Here is a 14,742-nt window from a genome sequence, read left to right as displayed (position 1 = left end):
CCATGCCCTAAATATTGCCGTCGAAGTTGAAGCCTGAAGTTACCGAAGCTACCCACATGCGACAATCGATTTTTCTCAAAATCCATACGTGAAACCTAACGTCGGACGTAGTGCGCTGGGCAGCACTCTGTGCCCGACGCACGGTTCAGAAGAAAAATCTATTTTCGCGTGTCAAAAATTCCGATTTTCAACATCACGAACAAAATACTCAAGATTATACTTTTTTTTTGTTTCAGAGTATAAGTAGTATGGCAACACTGTTGGTTCTCTTTTGGCTGGGGTGCTCTTTTTCGACTGAGCTGAAGCTGAAGCCAGCCATCAAAAGCAAGTCACTGAACGGTTTCGGTAGTGTGTGTTCGTGCGCGAAGCAAGCAAGCAGCAGCTTTCTCAAAGCAAGTCAAGCTTCTAGCTAGTGGCAAGCAGAAGACACGGAAAATGTAAATTGATTGGTGTAATTAGCGTTGATTATTGCTCGGATATCGATAAATTACCGCTTGAAAGTGTTGTACATAGTGAAAATAGCCCAAGTGTAAGGGAATTCGCACGGAATCGACCGGTGAGGTGAAACAAAAGTGGACTTGAAATTTTGTGAATTTGCTTTGTCTGCTCTTGTGTGGGGCCCCAGAAAACACGATTTTGCCGGACGACCTTTTTTTTGTTTCGTTCTGAGAGAGTGAGTGACTGCGTTGATGCCGCTGCTGCTGGGTGTCGCAAAGTGAGTGAGTGCTGTGCGGATGAATTTGACTTCGGCGCTTCATGCACGCTAAGGTTGGTCAGTACAAAAATAATGCAATATGTTTTGCCAGGGTTTAAGAAAACTTTTTGTAAATTAGTTTTAATTCTGTATTGTTGACCGTTCGCAATGCTGTTTTATTTTGTATGGCGAGTTTTAACATTTTTAAAACTCGCCATACAAAATAAAACAGCATTGCGAACGGCCTTAATACAGTCAGGTTTTTTTTACGCGGGGGATACGTACCGCGTAAAAAAAACTCAGTTCAAAATCTAAAAAAACCGCGTAAAACAGTCTCACCATTTCTCGACGAATCATGCAAAAATAAGACCAAGAATTTTTTTTTAATATGGAGTTTTCATTAACGCGGCCGTAAAACGTGAGCCTGTTGTTTAACACTTTGAGTCTGTTTGACCTAAAAACTTCGTTTCTGACAATACAATACCTAAAAAATAATAACACTTAAAATAATGTTTAAGCGAGACGACTTTATCAATAACATAATATGTTATCTGATCTGATCTGATCTGATCTCCCTGCCCTTCGGTTCAGAAAGGGGTATGGGCGCGTTCTGCCAACTTGGTCGAGGCAGATTTCTTGTGAGAACAAGTTGCATACGGACATTCAAAAGTGCCTGAACGAAAGATGTTGCTTGTGAGGATCACTTGAAGATCGGATGGAAGATCATTCTTTTTTTTTTAGAATATTCGCGTTCGTCTATTTGTTGCTCTTCGTGTTCGTATATTTGAAGTTTTATCTTCAACTGAGTTTGATGAACGCTGCTAGTCAGCAGGGATGATCTTCGCATCTGCATCCGTTGAACCATTCTGAATGGCCGTCGTGAAAGTATCACCAAAAGCGCTACTAATATTTCTTTTATATTTTCATGTATCTGAGTATCATGAGTGATAGCAATAAGCAGGGATAGCAGTGAAAATGGAAGTAATGCAGTACGACGGTGGTGCGATGCTGGTAAAAAATATCGCTGGAGATGAGCATTGTTTGTACTCAGCCATGTCTAAGACGTGCTCCGAAGTGTCAGGAAAGGAAGCATGCATAAAGCAGATTAGTCCCGGGAAAAAAGTTGAAAGACCTTATTTCACGTGGAAATCCAGCGGTAGACAAGAGGTGGATATGGACGAATGTTCGTTGAAATTGGAAGGACATTGGTAATGACAGAGCCGAATTTAAGAAAGCGACGAAGCAATTGTAGCAGAAGATGGTGAAGTTGGACTACGAAGACGATTTGCTAGAAACCGCAGACAGCAAATGACATAGGCTTATCGTATTTCAATGGAGATGGCGATGAGGAAGAAGCAGCATTTCAAGAACATAACCAAAATAACTACCTACCACAAAAAACATTACGATCGAACGAAAATAGGAAAGGGCAACTCAGCAAAACCAGTATGTTCAAAACGCTTACCCCAAACAAGCGACCCAAAGGTAAATTACGTTGACCATTTAACTAACAACACATTCTCTTACAGCTCAATACACCACATCGATTTCCCACCTTTCCCAATCCTTAAGGCCACGCAAAACTTAAAAGCCGCAGAGCTAAGAGGTTGCTATGCCTACTCCCAAATTCTAAGGTGTATTATGGACAATGCGAGTTCTCGGACTTGCATTGGAGACTTGGCCCTATGACCCCCTTGTGCATCAATAAAATAAAATAAAATAAATAAAATGATCTGATCTGATCTGATCTGATATTATCTTTATATACACTTGATAATGTAGTCTTCGGTCTTCGGTTTAAGCATAACAGGAACCATTTCAGGGATTCCAATTTTTTTCAGGGATTTCCTAAAAAGTTCTTTCATCTCATAATTCTTTGGCGGATCCCTTCTTCTTTATGGCTCTACGTCCCTACCTCGCTTCAACTTAGTGTTCTTCAAGAACTTCCACAGTTATTAATTGAAGGGCTTCTTTGCCTGCTATTGCATGAATTTGTATATTGTGAGGCAAGCACAATGATATACTGTGCCCAGGGAGTCGAGAAAAATTTCCCGACTGGAACGGGAATCGAATCCGCCGTTTCCGGATTGGCGATCGCCGATCCATAGCCTTAACCACTAGGCTAACTGGAGATCCCTGGAGGATCCCATTTAAACTTATTCAATAGGTTTAATCAGATTTTGGCTTCATTGGTTTTTTATTGAGTACATTAGCCTATTAGCAAGGATTTTCAAGTTATTTGCTATTAGTTTTACAAACTAAACGTCAGGTCCAGGATACAAATGAAGGAAAATATGCATAATATTCTGCATCAATATTTTTTAAGAGGTTTCAACAGGAATTCTTTGGAGCCATCCAGTTATATTTCTATTGGGTTTCATAAAAATAATCTGAAATGACAAAAGTTTTTCAGACCATGCTGAGGGTGATGGGTTTGATTTTTGGCAGATCTAGACTGCCCCCACTCGCATAACAGTCTCATTTGACTTTTCATCACTTTTGAGTTAACGTTATGAATAGTCATTATTTTCGATGTACTTCCAAAAACAATAATAAAAATTACAAATTTTTATGTCAATGTGTGGAAAAATACCAAGTCATGAGCGTCCCATATTAAAAGTACCCGCATAACAGTCCCATCATGGATTTTTGTGTCACGTAACACAAGGCTGAACAACTTTGTAGTGATTATAATATTTTTCACAGTTATATATTCATGTGCAAAGCAATCTGTGAAAGTTTCGAAATGATCGAAATATTGTTCAAATTTTGGTGATTTTTCAAAGTTTTATGTGGAAACAAGTTTTCAAACTTCAAATGCCTTTTCTCAATTTCTACTTTTTGCAAATGGGACTGTTATGCGAGAGGGGGCAGTAGAAGTTTATCGTAACGGAAAATTCGGGAAAGTCTAATTCAATCTAAAATAAAGCCCTGCGAAGGGCAAACTTGCTTTCTTTTAATTTGCCTAGGCTATGATTTCTTTGGAGAAAGTTCAGGAGAAATTACACGGGGAATGTCTAACACACTTCATGGAGAAGTCTTTGTAGCCAGTACGGATATTCAGTACTACCATGCTGAAGGTGACGAGTTTTATTTCCGGTCGGTCCAGGTATTCTTCCTAAAGGAACATTCCTTCACTTCATTGGGCATAGCATATCTTCGGGTCTCCAGTTAGCCTAGTGGTTAAGGCTATGGATCGCCAATCAGAAGACGGCGGGTTCGATTCCAGTTCCGGTTGGGAAAATTTTCTCGACTCCCTGGGCATAGTGTATCATTGTGCTTGCCTCACTACAATATACAAATTTATGCAACGGTAGGCAAAGAAAGCTCTTCAATTAATAACTGTGGAATTGCTCAAAGATCACTAAGTTGATGCGAGGCAGGCCAAGTCCCAGTGGAGACGTAGAGCCATAAAGAAGAAGAAGACAAGCATCTTGGTGCATGTCATACGCAAAAAATTTGCATCCATTTAATGGACATTTGCAGACAAAGCCCTCAGTTAATAACTGTGGAAGCGCTCCGCAAATGCCTGAAGAAATTCACAGCATTGTTTTCAGCAAAATCTGTGGAGAAAATTTTGAATGTTAACCAAAGGATTTTTTTACGCGATGTGACCAAAATCGCTTAACTTTGAGAAAATCGCGTAAAACAATCGGGTAAAATAAAATTGCGTAAAAAAGTCATGTAAAACAGAATGCAGTGTATTTTTTTTTAAACAATGAAAGGATAATTTGCTCAACAGACACTTGAACAGGAAATTCATGTATGTAGGGTTTATGACCGGCTTCTAAAATAAAAGTGAAAATCAGGACTACTCTTTCCTCGACCCACTAAACAACATTCCCAAACCCTTTGTCTCTTCGGAATCACTAAGAAGGCATTGCTTCAAACAGGGGCCAGTGCACATCGCACCTTCAAGATGAACTGCGTAGTCTACAGCAACGAACATCGATGTCTCGCTTTGGGGAATCTACCAAGGTAGCCTGTTGGCGCTTAGCCAGGTTCCAGCGTGGTCTTAACCTGGATATTCTAGATACTACACACAAAATACATAACCAAACTTCATCGAACTTCAAAAAAAAATGCAGTCTGTCAACAACGATCAAGACAGCCTTCATACATGTTGCTAGTTTTCGTTTGGTGTGTAACTTACGCTTTTCCAGACAAACCTTGGATAAAGGCTGCAGTTGATGTGAATGTTTCACTAGATTTATTTTCAATTTTGCTCAACACTTTGAAACAAATGCGTTTGACTGCATTTTATTGCTCAACTTGCAAAATGTTGTGTTTCATTTATTTTTCTATATGAAAAAAAAAACGAATTGAACTTGTATTTTTCATTGCGAAAAAAATGTTGATTCCAGTTACGCTCTTTTTGCTCTTTCTTCACTTCAATCTGTTGCAACACGTTGTTTTGAATGTGGGCTCGCGTTGACAGCTAATGACAGCGAAATCTCGGCTTGGTTTGACACACACATTTTTCGTATCGGTTTCTCCCTCCCAGGTCTTAACCATTCTCTTTGTCCTTGGGAGGCAGACAGGGTTGACACTACGCCGGTATCTTCCAACTGCACAGCAAGTATCAAGAACTGGTTCTGTGTGTACAGTGATTTGATCTTCCCACAAGTAAGGCCCTATCCGCTAGTACACAAAGGCCAGTATCTGCCTCGAACTTGCCGGGGACCCCTTTGGAAACGCGGACTCAGAGCCCACTCTGTAGACCAACACCACGACAGCAAGCGTACCCTTGGACCACCTCTTCCTCTTGTATAGGCTAATCCGAATTACCCCCAATTGTAGAGGCGCTTGGTGAGATAAGGTGAAAATCGTTTGTTTACATAAAAAAATCATTTTTTTGTCGTCAAATTTTACTCATTTTTGCTCTAGAAGATGCTATTTTCCATTTGCAATGGCTTCCATTACCATCATTCTTGATGCCCATGCCGACAGATACCGGATTGGCCAGCTAACAAAAAATCCGGAAAATCGCCCGCCGGAGGCATAGCAAGAGCTCCTCAAATTAATCACATAAGTAAGTACCTACCGGATCTTAGCGCATCTGAAAGAGAATTAAATTTTCTTGCGGAAGGACCGTTGGATTTACCTATAGCGTCTGAGCTAGCCATTCTCCGAGTTCACGCATCACCTCCTCTAGCTTGAAGACGATGTGTGTGATAGCCGTTGAAACGGCATTCCTGCCAAACATCATTAATTATTCACTGGACAAAATTGTCCGGAGTGTTGTGCTCCAGATGATCTGGTATAGTATTTTTTTGAGCTGTTGAATGGCATCCTTCCAAATATCCTTCACTTCACACAGCGAGGGATTTAATTGGTTCCTAACATTCTCACTGCTGACGTAGTTGTTCCTTCCGCTGCTTTGATTTTCAGAGAAAGCGTTTCAATTATCTTTCAATTACCTTACGTTGGATTAGTCCCGTCTTTATACCAACACATTCGGCATACGGCACAAGCCGTTCCGGGATGGGTTGAGCTTCCGGTAGAACTTCCGTATTTCTTGAGAACGGCACAGCAGTTCAATGGCCTCGCGCTCCGCTTCCTCCAGGTGGTGTTTCTTCTCCCGAAGAAGGCGATTCTGCTGCTTCCGCTCCCGTTAACAACGCTCCACGGTTAATCATTCCTTCGACTCCGTGCTCTTGGCTGCGTCGTTGATGGATGCTTAAACTGAACTCTAGTATGTATTCCTCTAGAGGGGCTCGCCTTCGTCCCGTAACGCTGCCTCGAGATTTTGCGTGTATGCTGAGACAACATCCGGTTCGGTTGTGTTAATCGTCCTAGGTCGAACCAAGCAGGCCGTCGGTACCGTACATTGTTGATTACGTCTGCTGTAGTGATATTCCTAGACGAACATTTGAAAAGGGCCTATCTGCTTTTTGTAAACAAACATGTTTCTGTCTCTGTAGGGCCCATGTGCATCCATCCACGCACATCAACACCCTTAACAGATAGCTTGAAGAACACTCTTTCTGATAAGGGTGTTGATGTGCGTGGGTGGATGCAGATAGGCCCTGCAGAGACAAAATCATGTTTGTTTACGCAAAGCAGATAGGCCCTTTTCAAATGTTCGTCCAGACTTTATTGACCACTTGTATGCGGTGTTATCGCTATAAGTTCCCTTGTAATTGTTCCAAAAGCCCTTGCTAACCATGCAAATAATTTAAAATAAGGTGAAATCGATATTGAATTTCAGATGTATTGATAGGGGAGGCTGTGTTGGAAGACGGTTCTACAAATGATCATGATCATGGTGGCGTAAGATTCATGAATCGCAAAATGGATTTTGAATACCTTACGGCTGGCAACACTGACCTCGCATATTCATTGATCGGTGAACCGCCGGGCGATTTCAAAAAACCCGGAGTGTGAGTGACTATCAATGCAAGAACTCACCATGGCGTTCTTCACTCTCAGCCTCTCAGTGTTCTTCGCCATCCATCACCGCCGCACTCCGCCGTAAGTGACCGTGCCGCAGTAGGTTCAGTTCGTTCGAGTTCAGCTAGCAAGCAAGCAAGCAGAGAGCAGACCAGACCAGACAGACAGGACAGAGGAGAAGTCGCGAAAAAACAAATGGCGTAACATCATACCTACGGAACCGAACCGAACCGACGACCATTCGAAACGGGACGAGCTGGAGGCTTCACCACGGCCACAGAAAGTTCAGTGCATTCTACTTCCTCCGCGGTTGCGATCCGAAGCTGTAGCCAATCGACTCCCGGTTTCGTGTAAAAAGTGTTTAAACTAACTCGGGTTTTCTAGTATTTTAGTTGTGTATATCCTCCGGCGTGTTTGTAAAATAAGCGAAAGAAGAGTCGAGGGCATTCTCCCGTGAGGAAGCTCCTGTATAAGTTTGCAGAATTTTTCAGTGGAACATCCGCAGCGGACCTCAGCAGCCAAGTCAGCAGCGAGAGGGGCTCAGTCGGCAAAAGGCGATTTTTCTGGGGTGCCCTTCTGTAGCAGACAGTGTAAATATTAATTAGTGCTTTTGGAGTGTGGCGATCCGCTACTAGAATTTCATCCATCCCCAATTTTGCAGTTTCGGTTTTACGGCATTTTCTCCGGGAGGAAAAACTCTGCTCCCTGCTTCTGTACAGTTAGTGATAGACACAGTTTTTTCGGCATTTTCGCGATTCCATACTCCGCGCGTACGTTCATCATCATCATCGTCGTTCCGCGGAGAACACCGCAGCTTATTGGGTGCGTGCGTGCTCGTGTGTGTGAACCGACCGACCCCGCGATCAAGCGCTTCTGGAATATCCAGTTTGTCCAACAATTCCGCGGCGTGTGAAGAAGAAAAATCCTCCACCGCAGAGCAGCAGAATAGTGTGTAAACTGTGTATGTGTGCGTGCTGGTTCTCTGCCGAGTCCCGGAATATCGTTCTGTGCACTGTCAGTGGTGAGACCTGGTTTTCGATTCAATGGTACCTACTTCCGGATCCCTCTGACGAAGCAACCCGAAGGACATTGTAGTAGCTTGCGTAGACGGGCGTGACGGAAGTGTGATCAAAGTTTTGGTAAACTCCCCTGAAATTCGGAAGAAATCCAGTGCTTTTGGGTAAGGAATCTGTGGAATTGTGAGAAGAAGAGCTACTACTTGTGTGGAGAGAGGAAGTGCACGAAAGTTTATGATTGTGTGTGGTTGGAGCATCCGGGCAGAAAAAAAAGCGACCGACAAGTCCCGGGCAAGAAGAGAAGAGAGGGCATACAGGTTCAGAAAAGCAGCAAAAGTGTGTGGTGTTACGCGCGTTGGAGGGAATAAGGCAGAAGTAGTGACCCTCTTGGGTGTTTTGGATGGTTCGGTTAAGTGCATGATTGTGGTTAGATAAGAAGATAAGTAGAAGAAAAAGCAGAAGAAAATTGTTCCCTAAGGGAATCGAAGAAGCGCAGAGGCAAGTGGAAACCCCTCAACAGCAATAACAACAAAAGGCGACAACAATTTGTGTGTGGATTTGTTTTCAAACATTCACTTGGCGGCAGTAATCACAACAAAAGCCCCCAGCCAAACGCAATAATACGGCTGCTGTTATCGGTTTCCCACCAGAGGAGAAGCCGGCAAAGCTGCATACCCATACGCTGATTGGTGGCGGTGCGTGGTGCTTTTGAATCATTGAAGAGTTTTCCTCTTGTACGGCAAGGTGAGTGATTTAGATTATATCCGTAGTTGGTTGGGATGTTCTACTTTTGCATAATTTCTTATAATAGTGATTTCTAATATTCATAAACAGGAAATCAAGTACTAGTACTATAAGCGTAATAATCAATGTTTCATCTAATTTATCTTAAGTTGTATGGACGTGGCCAGAACATAATATCTGCGTTTGAGAGTATTTCCGTGCCAGCCACACCATATACACATACAAAATGGGCTTAGCTGAGAAGCAGGCCTTGTCCCCTTGCTAAATTCTTCTGAAAATAACGGATTCTCATCATCGTTTTTAGGATGTCTTTGTTTCATTTTTTGGCGATCTTGTTTGAGACTTAATGCAAGGGTTTTTCCAGAAATTTCATCAGAGTTCTTTTAGAAGATCCTACTGGAATGCATCCGATGATTTCTCTCAAAATTCTTTCCGTACCTATTTCTTTTGGATTTTTCCCGGAGATTCTTCCAGATACCTTCCAGCACTTTTTTCATGATTTGAACAATTCTTTCCTTGAGAATCTTTCGGGATTCCTGAGTTCCAACTGATTTCTTCAGGATTCCTCACGAAGATGCTACAGAATTGCTTCCGGAGTATTGAATAAGTGTAATCAGTTTCGTACATTTTACATCCGCCCTCTAATCCTTATCCTTTCCTGTCGATACGCGTATTTCGATAACCACTTTATAATCTTCCTCAGTGTCAGTTATTCGCTGCTTCCAGAGGTTCTCTTGATTTTGCTCTCACATTCCGTCGTGGGATTTTCCCCGGAGTTCCTACTATGTTTTACTCAAAGAAATGTTCGTGCGATTCCTACCAGGATTTATGTCGAACTCCTTAAGAGTTTTTCTCGGGATAAATAGTTGAAGTTGTCGCGGAATTTGTCCTCCCTGGCCAAGTTCGCAGGGGTTGACGGTATTAAAGTGAAGGAGTTTCATTTTGATTATTGTAATGTAGTGTTCTTTAGTGAAACATATCACCTTTTTAACACTTTAATGCGCCTCCAACGGTTCATCACGAACCGGCTGCTGCAGATGGAGTATGGCTGATCATATGCATCAGACATGCTCGATAAACAGGAGGAACCGCCGGGGCTCAGTAGAGTCTATTCCCAAGCAATAGTTCCAAGTCGGTTGGATTTGAGAAGGTTTTGATGATCGTTACAAATCCTAATAAAAGTATTATAGTATTTGTGACAGGTTTTGGAACCTTTTACAGCCAGCTGACTTCAAAATGTTGTTTGGGCTCTATTTCCCACGTTTCTCGGTTGATTTTGATTAGTAATTTATTATGTCATAGTCGCTTTTTCGAATTTTTACAATGTTAGTTGATCATATTTTCTTTAAATAAAGCAATTAAAATCGACCGAAGAATCAATAGTGGGAAGGAGATTTGCAGCACTTAATTATGCTGATAGATTCGAAGCTAACGTGCGAACACTTGAACGCATTGTTGACGTCAATGCGTTCGACGTGACATTTTGGACAAAAACTGACTGCTTCATATTAACTGAACAACATTACTTGTGTATGACTAGGTTGACATTTCTAGGCTACGCTTGAGAAAATGACATGGTTCATCTAGGTAGGACGGATAGGACAATTGAACGAATTATTTTTAATTATCTCTTAGATGTTCAGAAGTTCAGTTACATGTTTCTGTGGATTTTGGACCGATGACAATTTAAGGACACAAGAGATGAACACAAGTAGAAAACGATTAGCGAAATCAAGAAAACAATTTGACACAGGATCAACTATATTTTAACATACAGGGTTCGATTGATTCGATGAAAAAAAAACAAACATACGACAACTGACTTAACGAGGAGAAAAACATATTTAACCATACCACAAAATCAAACAAGGAAACAAACACAAACCGTGTGACCATAACACTACATAGGCAAATCCTGACTGACTGACCAATTGAAAAATTTCCAATCTTCTACCGTAACTTTCTGAGTCAGTTGCAACAGTGTCTTAATGGATATCATTTTCCGCGTACGGCTGGCAAACTGCTTCTGAAAGATTACGTACTCTTTTCTATCTTCGGGTCTAGTGTAGAGGTTTCAACTCTATTCAGAGTGCAGCTAGAAACCTAGCAAAAAAAAAGTTGTCGCGGAATTTGTCCTAGAATTTATTTTGGGATTTCTCTTTGAGATTTTACGCGATTCCTTCCTGTGTTGTACTTGGACTTCTCCAGGAGATCTTCCCGGCATTTTTTTCTAGAATTGTTACAAAAGATATTCCTGGGATTTATTCCGAAGTTTTTCCTATACATTCTTCGAGAATTTTCCATGAGCTTTATTCTATAAATCTTTGGTTTTCTACCATATTTCTTGCACTGATCCATCTGTGATTTTTTAACCTATTTTCTCGGGATAATATTGAAAACTGTTACCGGAATTTTTATCGGAAATTGTCCCGAGATTCTGGAAGTTCCTTTTGAGATTTCTTTAAAAGTTGCTTCAAGAGTTCTTACGGGCATTTTCCGTAAGTCTTCCTCAGAATGCCTCCTGGGCACTGAATCAAAATTCAACCATCGCGCAACAATAACGACAATGTCGCAATATGCATTTGTAGCGATAATCCATCCAATGCGACACAAGTTTGTCCCGACTTGAACAGAATAGGGTAAAGATTGTACACCATGAGTTTAGAGATTTTAAGCCTTGCATTGCGATTTTCGAGCGGTAATCTGCAGTCGGTAAACATTGCAACGCTGTTAAAGATCTACCATCAAAGAGTTTCGATTTTGGATTTTAGTAATAATCGATTATCTGTTATCAGTTGATAACACGCCTTCTTTGTTGCTTGTTTTGTGCCTCTTTTGTCTGACAATTCTCTTCTCTGCTTCTGGGAAAACTTTCGAAATTTCCGGAGAAATATCCTAAAGCATAGGTTTCCAAACTTTCAGGTCGCGCGACCCCCTTTTGCCACCAGACGTAGTTTTCGCGACCCCCCATAGAAATTCCCTAATTTGTTGTCTGTTACAGTCAAATATTTTATTGTCCCTCGCGACCCCCTGAATGAAGACTGGCGACCTCCCTGGGGGCTCGCGACCCACAGTTTGGGAAACCATGTCCTAAAGAATCCAGGTGAAATCTTGCGAGAAAATCCGCTATCATTGGACAAATTTCGTCTGAAACTTTAAAAAAAATTATAGGCTCAGTGTACCAGTTATGGCTGTAGTACTCAAATTCGCCATAGTTGATTTTCAACCTTTAAAGATACAATTCAACAAGAAAAAAATCGTGAACAACAGATCACGATCACAAAAGATGATTGCAATCATTAAAACTTCATACTATGCTCAAATTATGGTAGAAATAAATCATTTTCCTTAACTTTTCGGCCTCCTTGCACCCTATTTCGCCATAGTGTATCAGTTATGGCAAATCCCATAAAGAATGCATGTAAATAGTGCGAAGTGGAACCCAAATTAACAAATGTGTCCATAACTGGTACAGGGTTCCTATCATTGGCACACGCCGTAATAAATACTAAAAGTAGTTTTGGCTCCGTTTTTATATTTTTCCTGTAAAGTATGAAAACTAATCAATCATTTGACTTATTGTTTACATTCGTCGGTCTTCTTCTTATTTTTGTAGAAATAGTTTTTCTTAGGTGGTGCGATAACTGGTACAGGCACCCTACATCTTGTAAAAGGTTCTAAGAATATTCCTGAAAGGAAATATTAACGACACTAAAGAAGGAATTCTGAAAACCTCAAGTAATCCAAAAATCCATGAGAAGTATCGGAAAACACTTTGCGAGAAGCTACGGGATGAATGACCCATAAAAGGTTAAAATCCCTGGTAATAAACAAACAACAACAACAACTTTGCGAGAAATAACAGGAACTTCTGCAAGAATCTCGTAAGAATCCCGAGAAAAAAATGTAGAAAAGTTATCCCGGAAAACCACTAAGAGAAACTCGTGGATGAGGTTTGGATAATTTTGGAAGGATCCCCGGGAGGAATCCAACAGAGAAACTCTGGAAGCATATCAGGAACATTTTTGGAAGAAATACTTGGAGGTACTCCATAACATTGGGGCATGTTGCTGCCTGTTGATGCACATACAACAAATAAACAAATAATCCGTGAAAAACTTCTGCAGAAATCCTGGAAGCAACTCTGCGGTATAAATCCCAGGAACAACTCTCAGAAATCTCGAAAGATGTTCACTTATTCTTTGGGATATTGTTGTCAAATTTTGGGATTAGCGGATTTGCTATTAAAAAGCGGTTGCAACGAGCGAACAGCCGCTGTATAAACTTACAAAATTTCATCCTGAAACACTCAGGGCCCTAGCCAAGATCACAGGGTTTGGCGGTATTAAAGTGAAGGATTTTTTTTTTCTAATTCCTTTCTTCCTTTTACACTTTAATGCGCCTCCAACGGTTCACTGCGAACCAGCTGCTTCTTAGATTGAGTATGGCTGGTTTATCAGAAATGCTCGATAAACAGGAGGGACCTGCTAGGGTTCAGTAGTTTCTATACCCAGAACACAGTTCCAGTCGGTTGAGTCTGGAAGGGTTTTGAGAGTCGTTGAGAATCATAATATGAAAATATTTGTGTTTTGTGACGAATCTTAGAATCTTTTTGGAGTCAGCAGACTTTGAATTGTTGTCTGGGCTTCCCACTATTCGGTTAATATTGACAAACACTCTATGTTTCTCTCACTCACTGTCATAAGCTGTGACTCATGCTGGAGGAAGTTTTCCTGTAGAAATCATAGGAGAATCCCTGAAAGTTCCAAAAGAAATCCCGTACAGAATGATGGGATCTTCAGAGAATTCACGGAAGACATTCAGGCTGGAAGCTCGACCGAGCTCCCTGAAAGAATAATTGAAAAAAAAATCCCGGGAGGAATCATAAGAGAAATCCTTTGAGGAATGTAAAAAAATCGAGAAGAATCTTTGAAGGAATCTCAGCAAGATACATGACATGAATACCTGAAAGATTCTCTGGAGGAATCTTTAAAGGAATACACCACGGAGGAATCCCTGAAGCCAAATTCTAGCAGGATCCCCTAAAGGAATCCCATACAAAATCCCGGAAATGATCTTTGAAGGAATTCCAGCAGTAATCTCTGAAGGAATGCCGACTAGAACATTTGCCAATTCAAGATGATCTAAAGTAAACCCCGCAGACATTCCGGGAGGATTTCCTAAAGGAATTCTGCGAGGCATATCTAGTAGAATCCTGAGAACCTCAGCAGGAAGCTTGACAAGAATTCCAGAAGAAATCCCGGGAGGAATTACTAGAAAATACCGGGAGAATCCAGAGAGTAATACCCGAAAAAAATGCGACGATAATCACGGCACGTATACCTGAAAGAATTACACTAGGATTCTCTGAATATAATAGAAATGTTTGTAATAGTACCAGGAGGAACCTGTGAAGTAATTCCAGTAGGAATCTCTGAATGCTCTGAATGCTGGATAGAGTTTCTGAAAGAATCCATTCAAGAGTTTCTAAAGCGGAAATTACTTTAACCCTGAAGGAATCCCGTAGAGACTACCTGATGGAATCCTTGGATGAATCATGACAGGAATCCCGGATGGATGCTCAGCAGTAATCCCTGGAAGAACCATAGAAGAAATCCCGGCAAGAATTGTTGAAGAAATCCCTGATAAAACTTGGGAAGAATTTTTTGAAAGAATCCCATCAGAAATTCCGGCTAGGGTTGCTTTGAGAAATCTCGGCAGAAATCTATATTCTTTCATCTTTTCGGAAGGAATCCCTAATGGAATAGCAGCAGGAATTCAGGACTCAATCTTTGAAGGAGTTCAAGCACGAATGCTTGAGCGAATGCCTATTATAATAACTAAAAGAATCCATTTCGGATTTTCAATCCCTACAGCAATTTCGGAAGGAACATT

At 41.1% G+C, this 14,742-nt stretch overlaps 1 protein-coding gene across 7 annotated transcripts in view; it reads left to right on the top strand.

Annotated features, from left to right (window-relative positions):
- Positions 1 to 331: 331 nt before the first annotated feature.
- The window catches only part of LOC109409584 (maternal protein pumilio), a 310,089-nt gene continuing 295,678 nt past the window's right edge, over positions 332 to 14,742 (top strand). For 3 of the 7 annotated variants that reach the window (XM_062860738.1, XM_062860731.1, XM_062860732.1), the window contains exon 1: positions 568 to 768. In XM_062860738.1, the coding sequence (XP_062716722.1) occupies positions 757 to 768 (12 nt within the window). In that variant the 5' untranslated portion in view covers positions 568 to 756. The other 4 variants (XM_062860733.1, XM_062860734.1, XM_062860735.1 and 1 more) reach the window with 4 other exon arrangements.

This window comes from Aedes albopictus, chromosome 3 (genome assembly GCF_035046485.1).
Source record: "Aedes albopictus strain Foshan chromosome 3, AalbF5, whole genome shotgun sequence".
Taxonomy (NCBI): Eukaryota; Metazoa; Arthropoda; class Insecta; order Diptera; family Culicidae; genus Aedes; species Aedes albopictus.
This window is presented reverse-complemented; position numbering and strand designations above follow the sequence as displayed.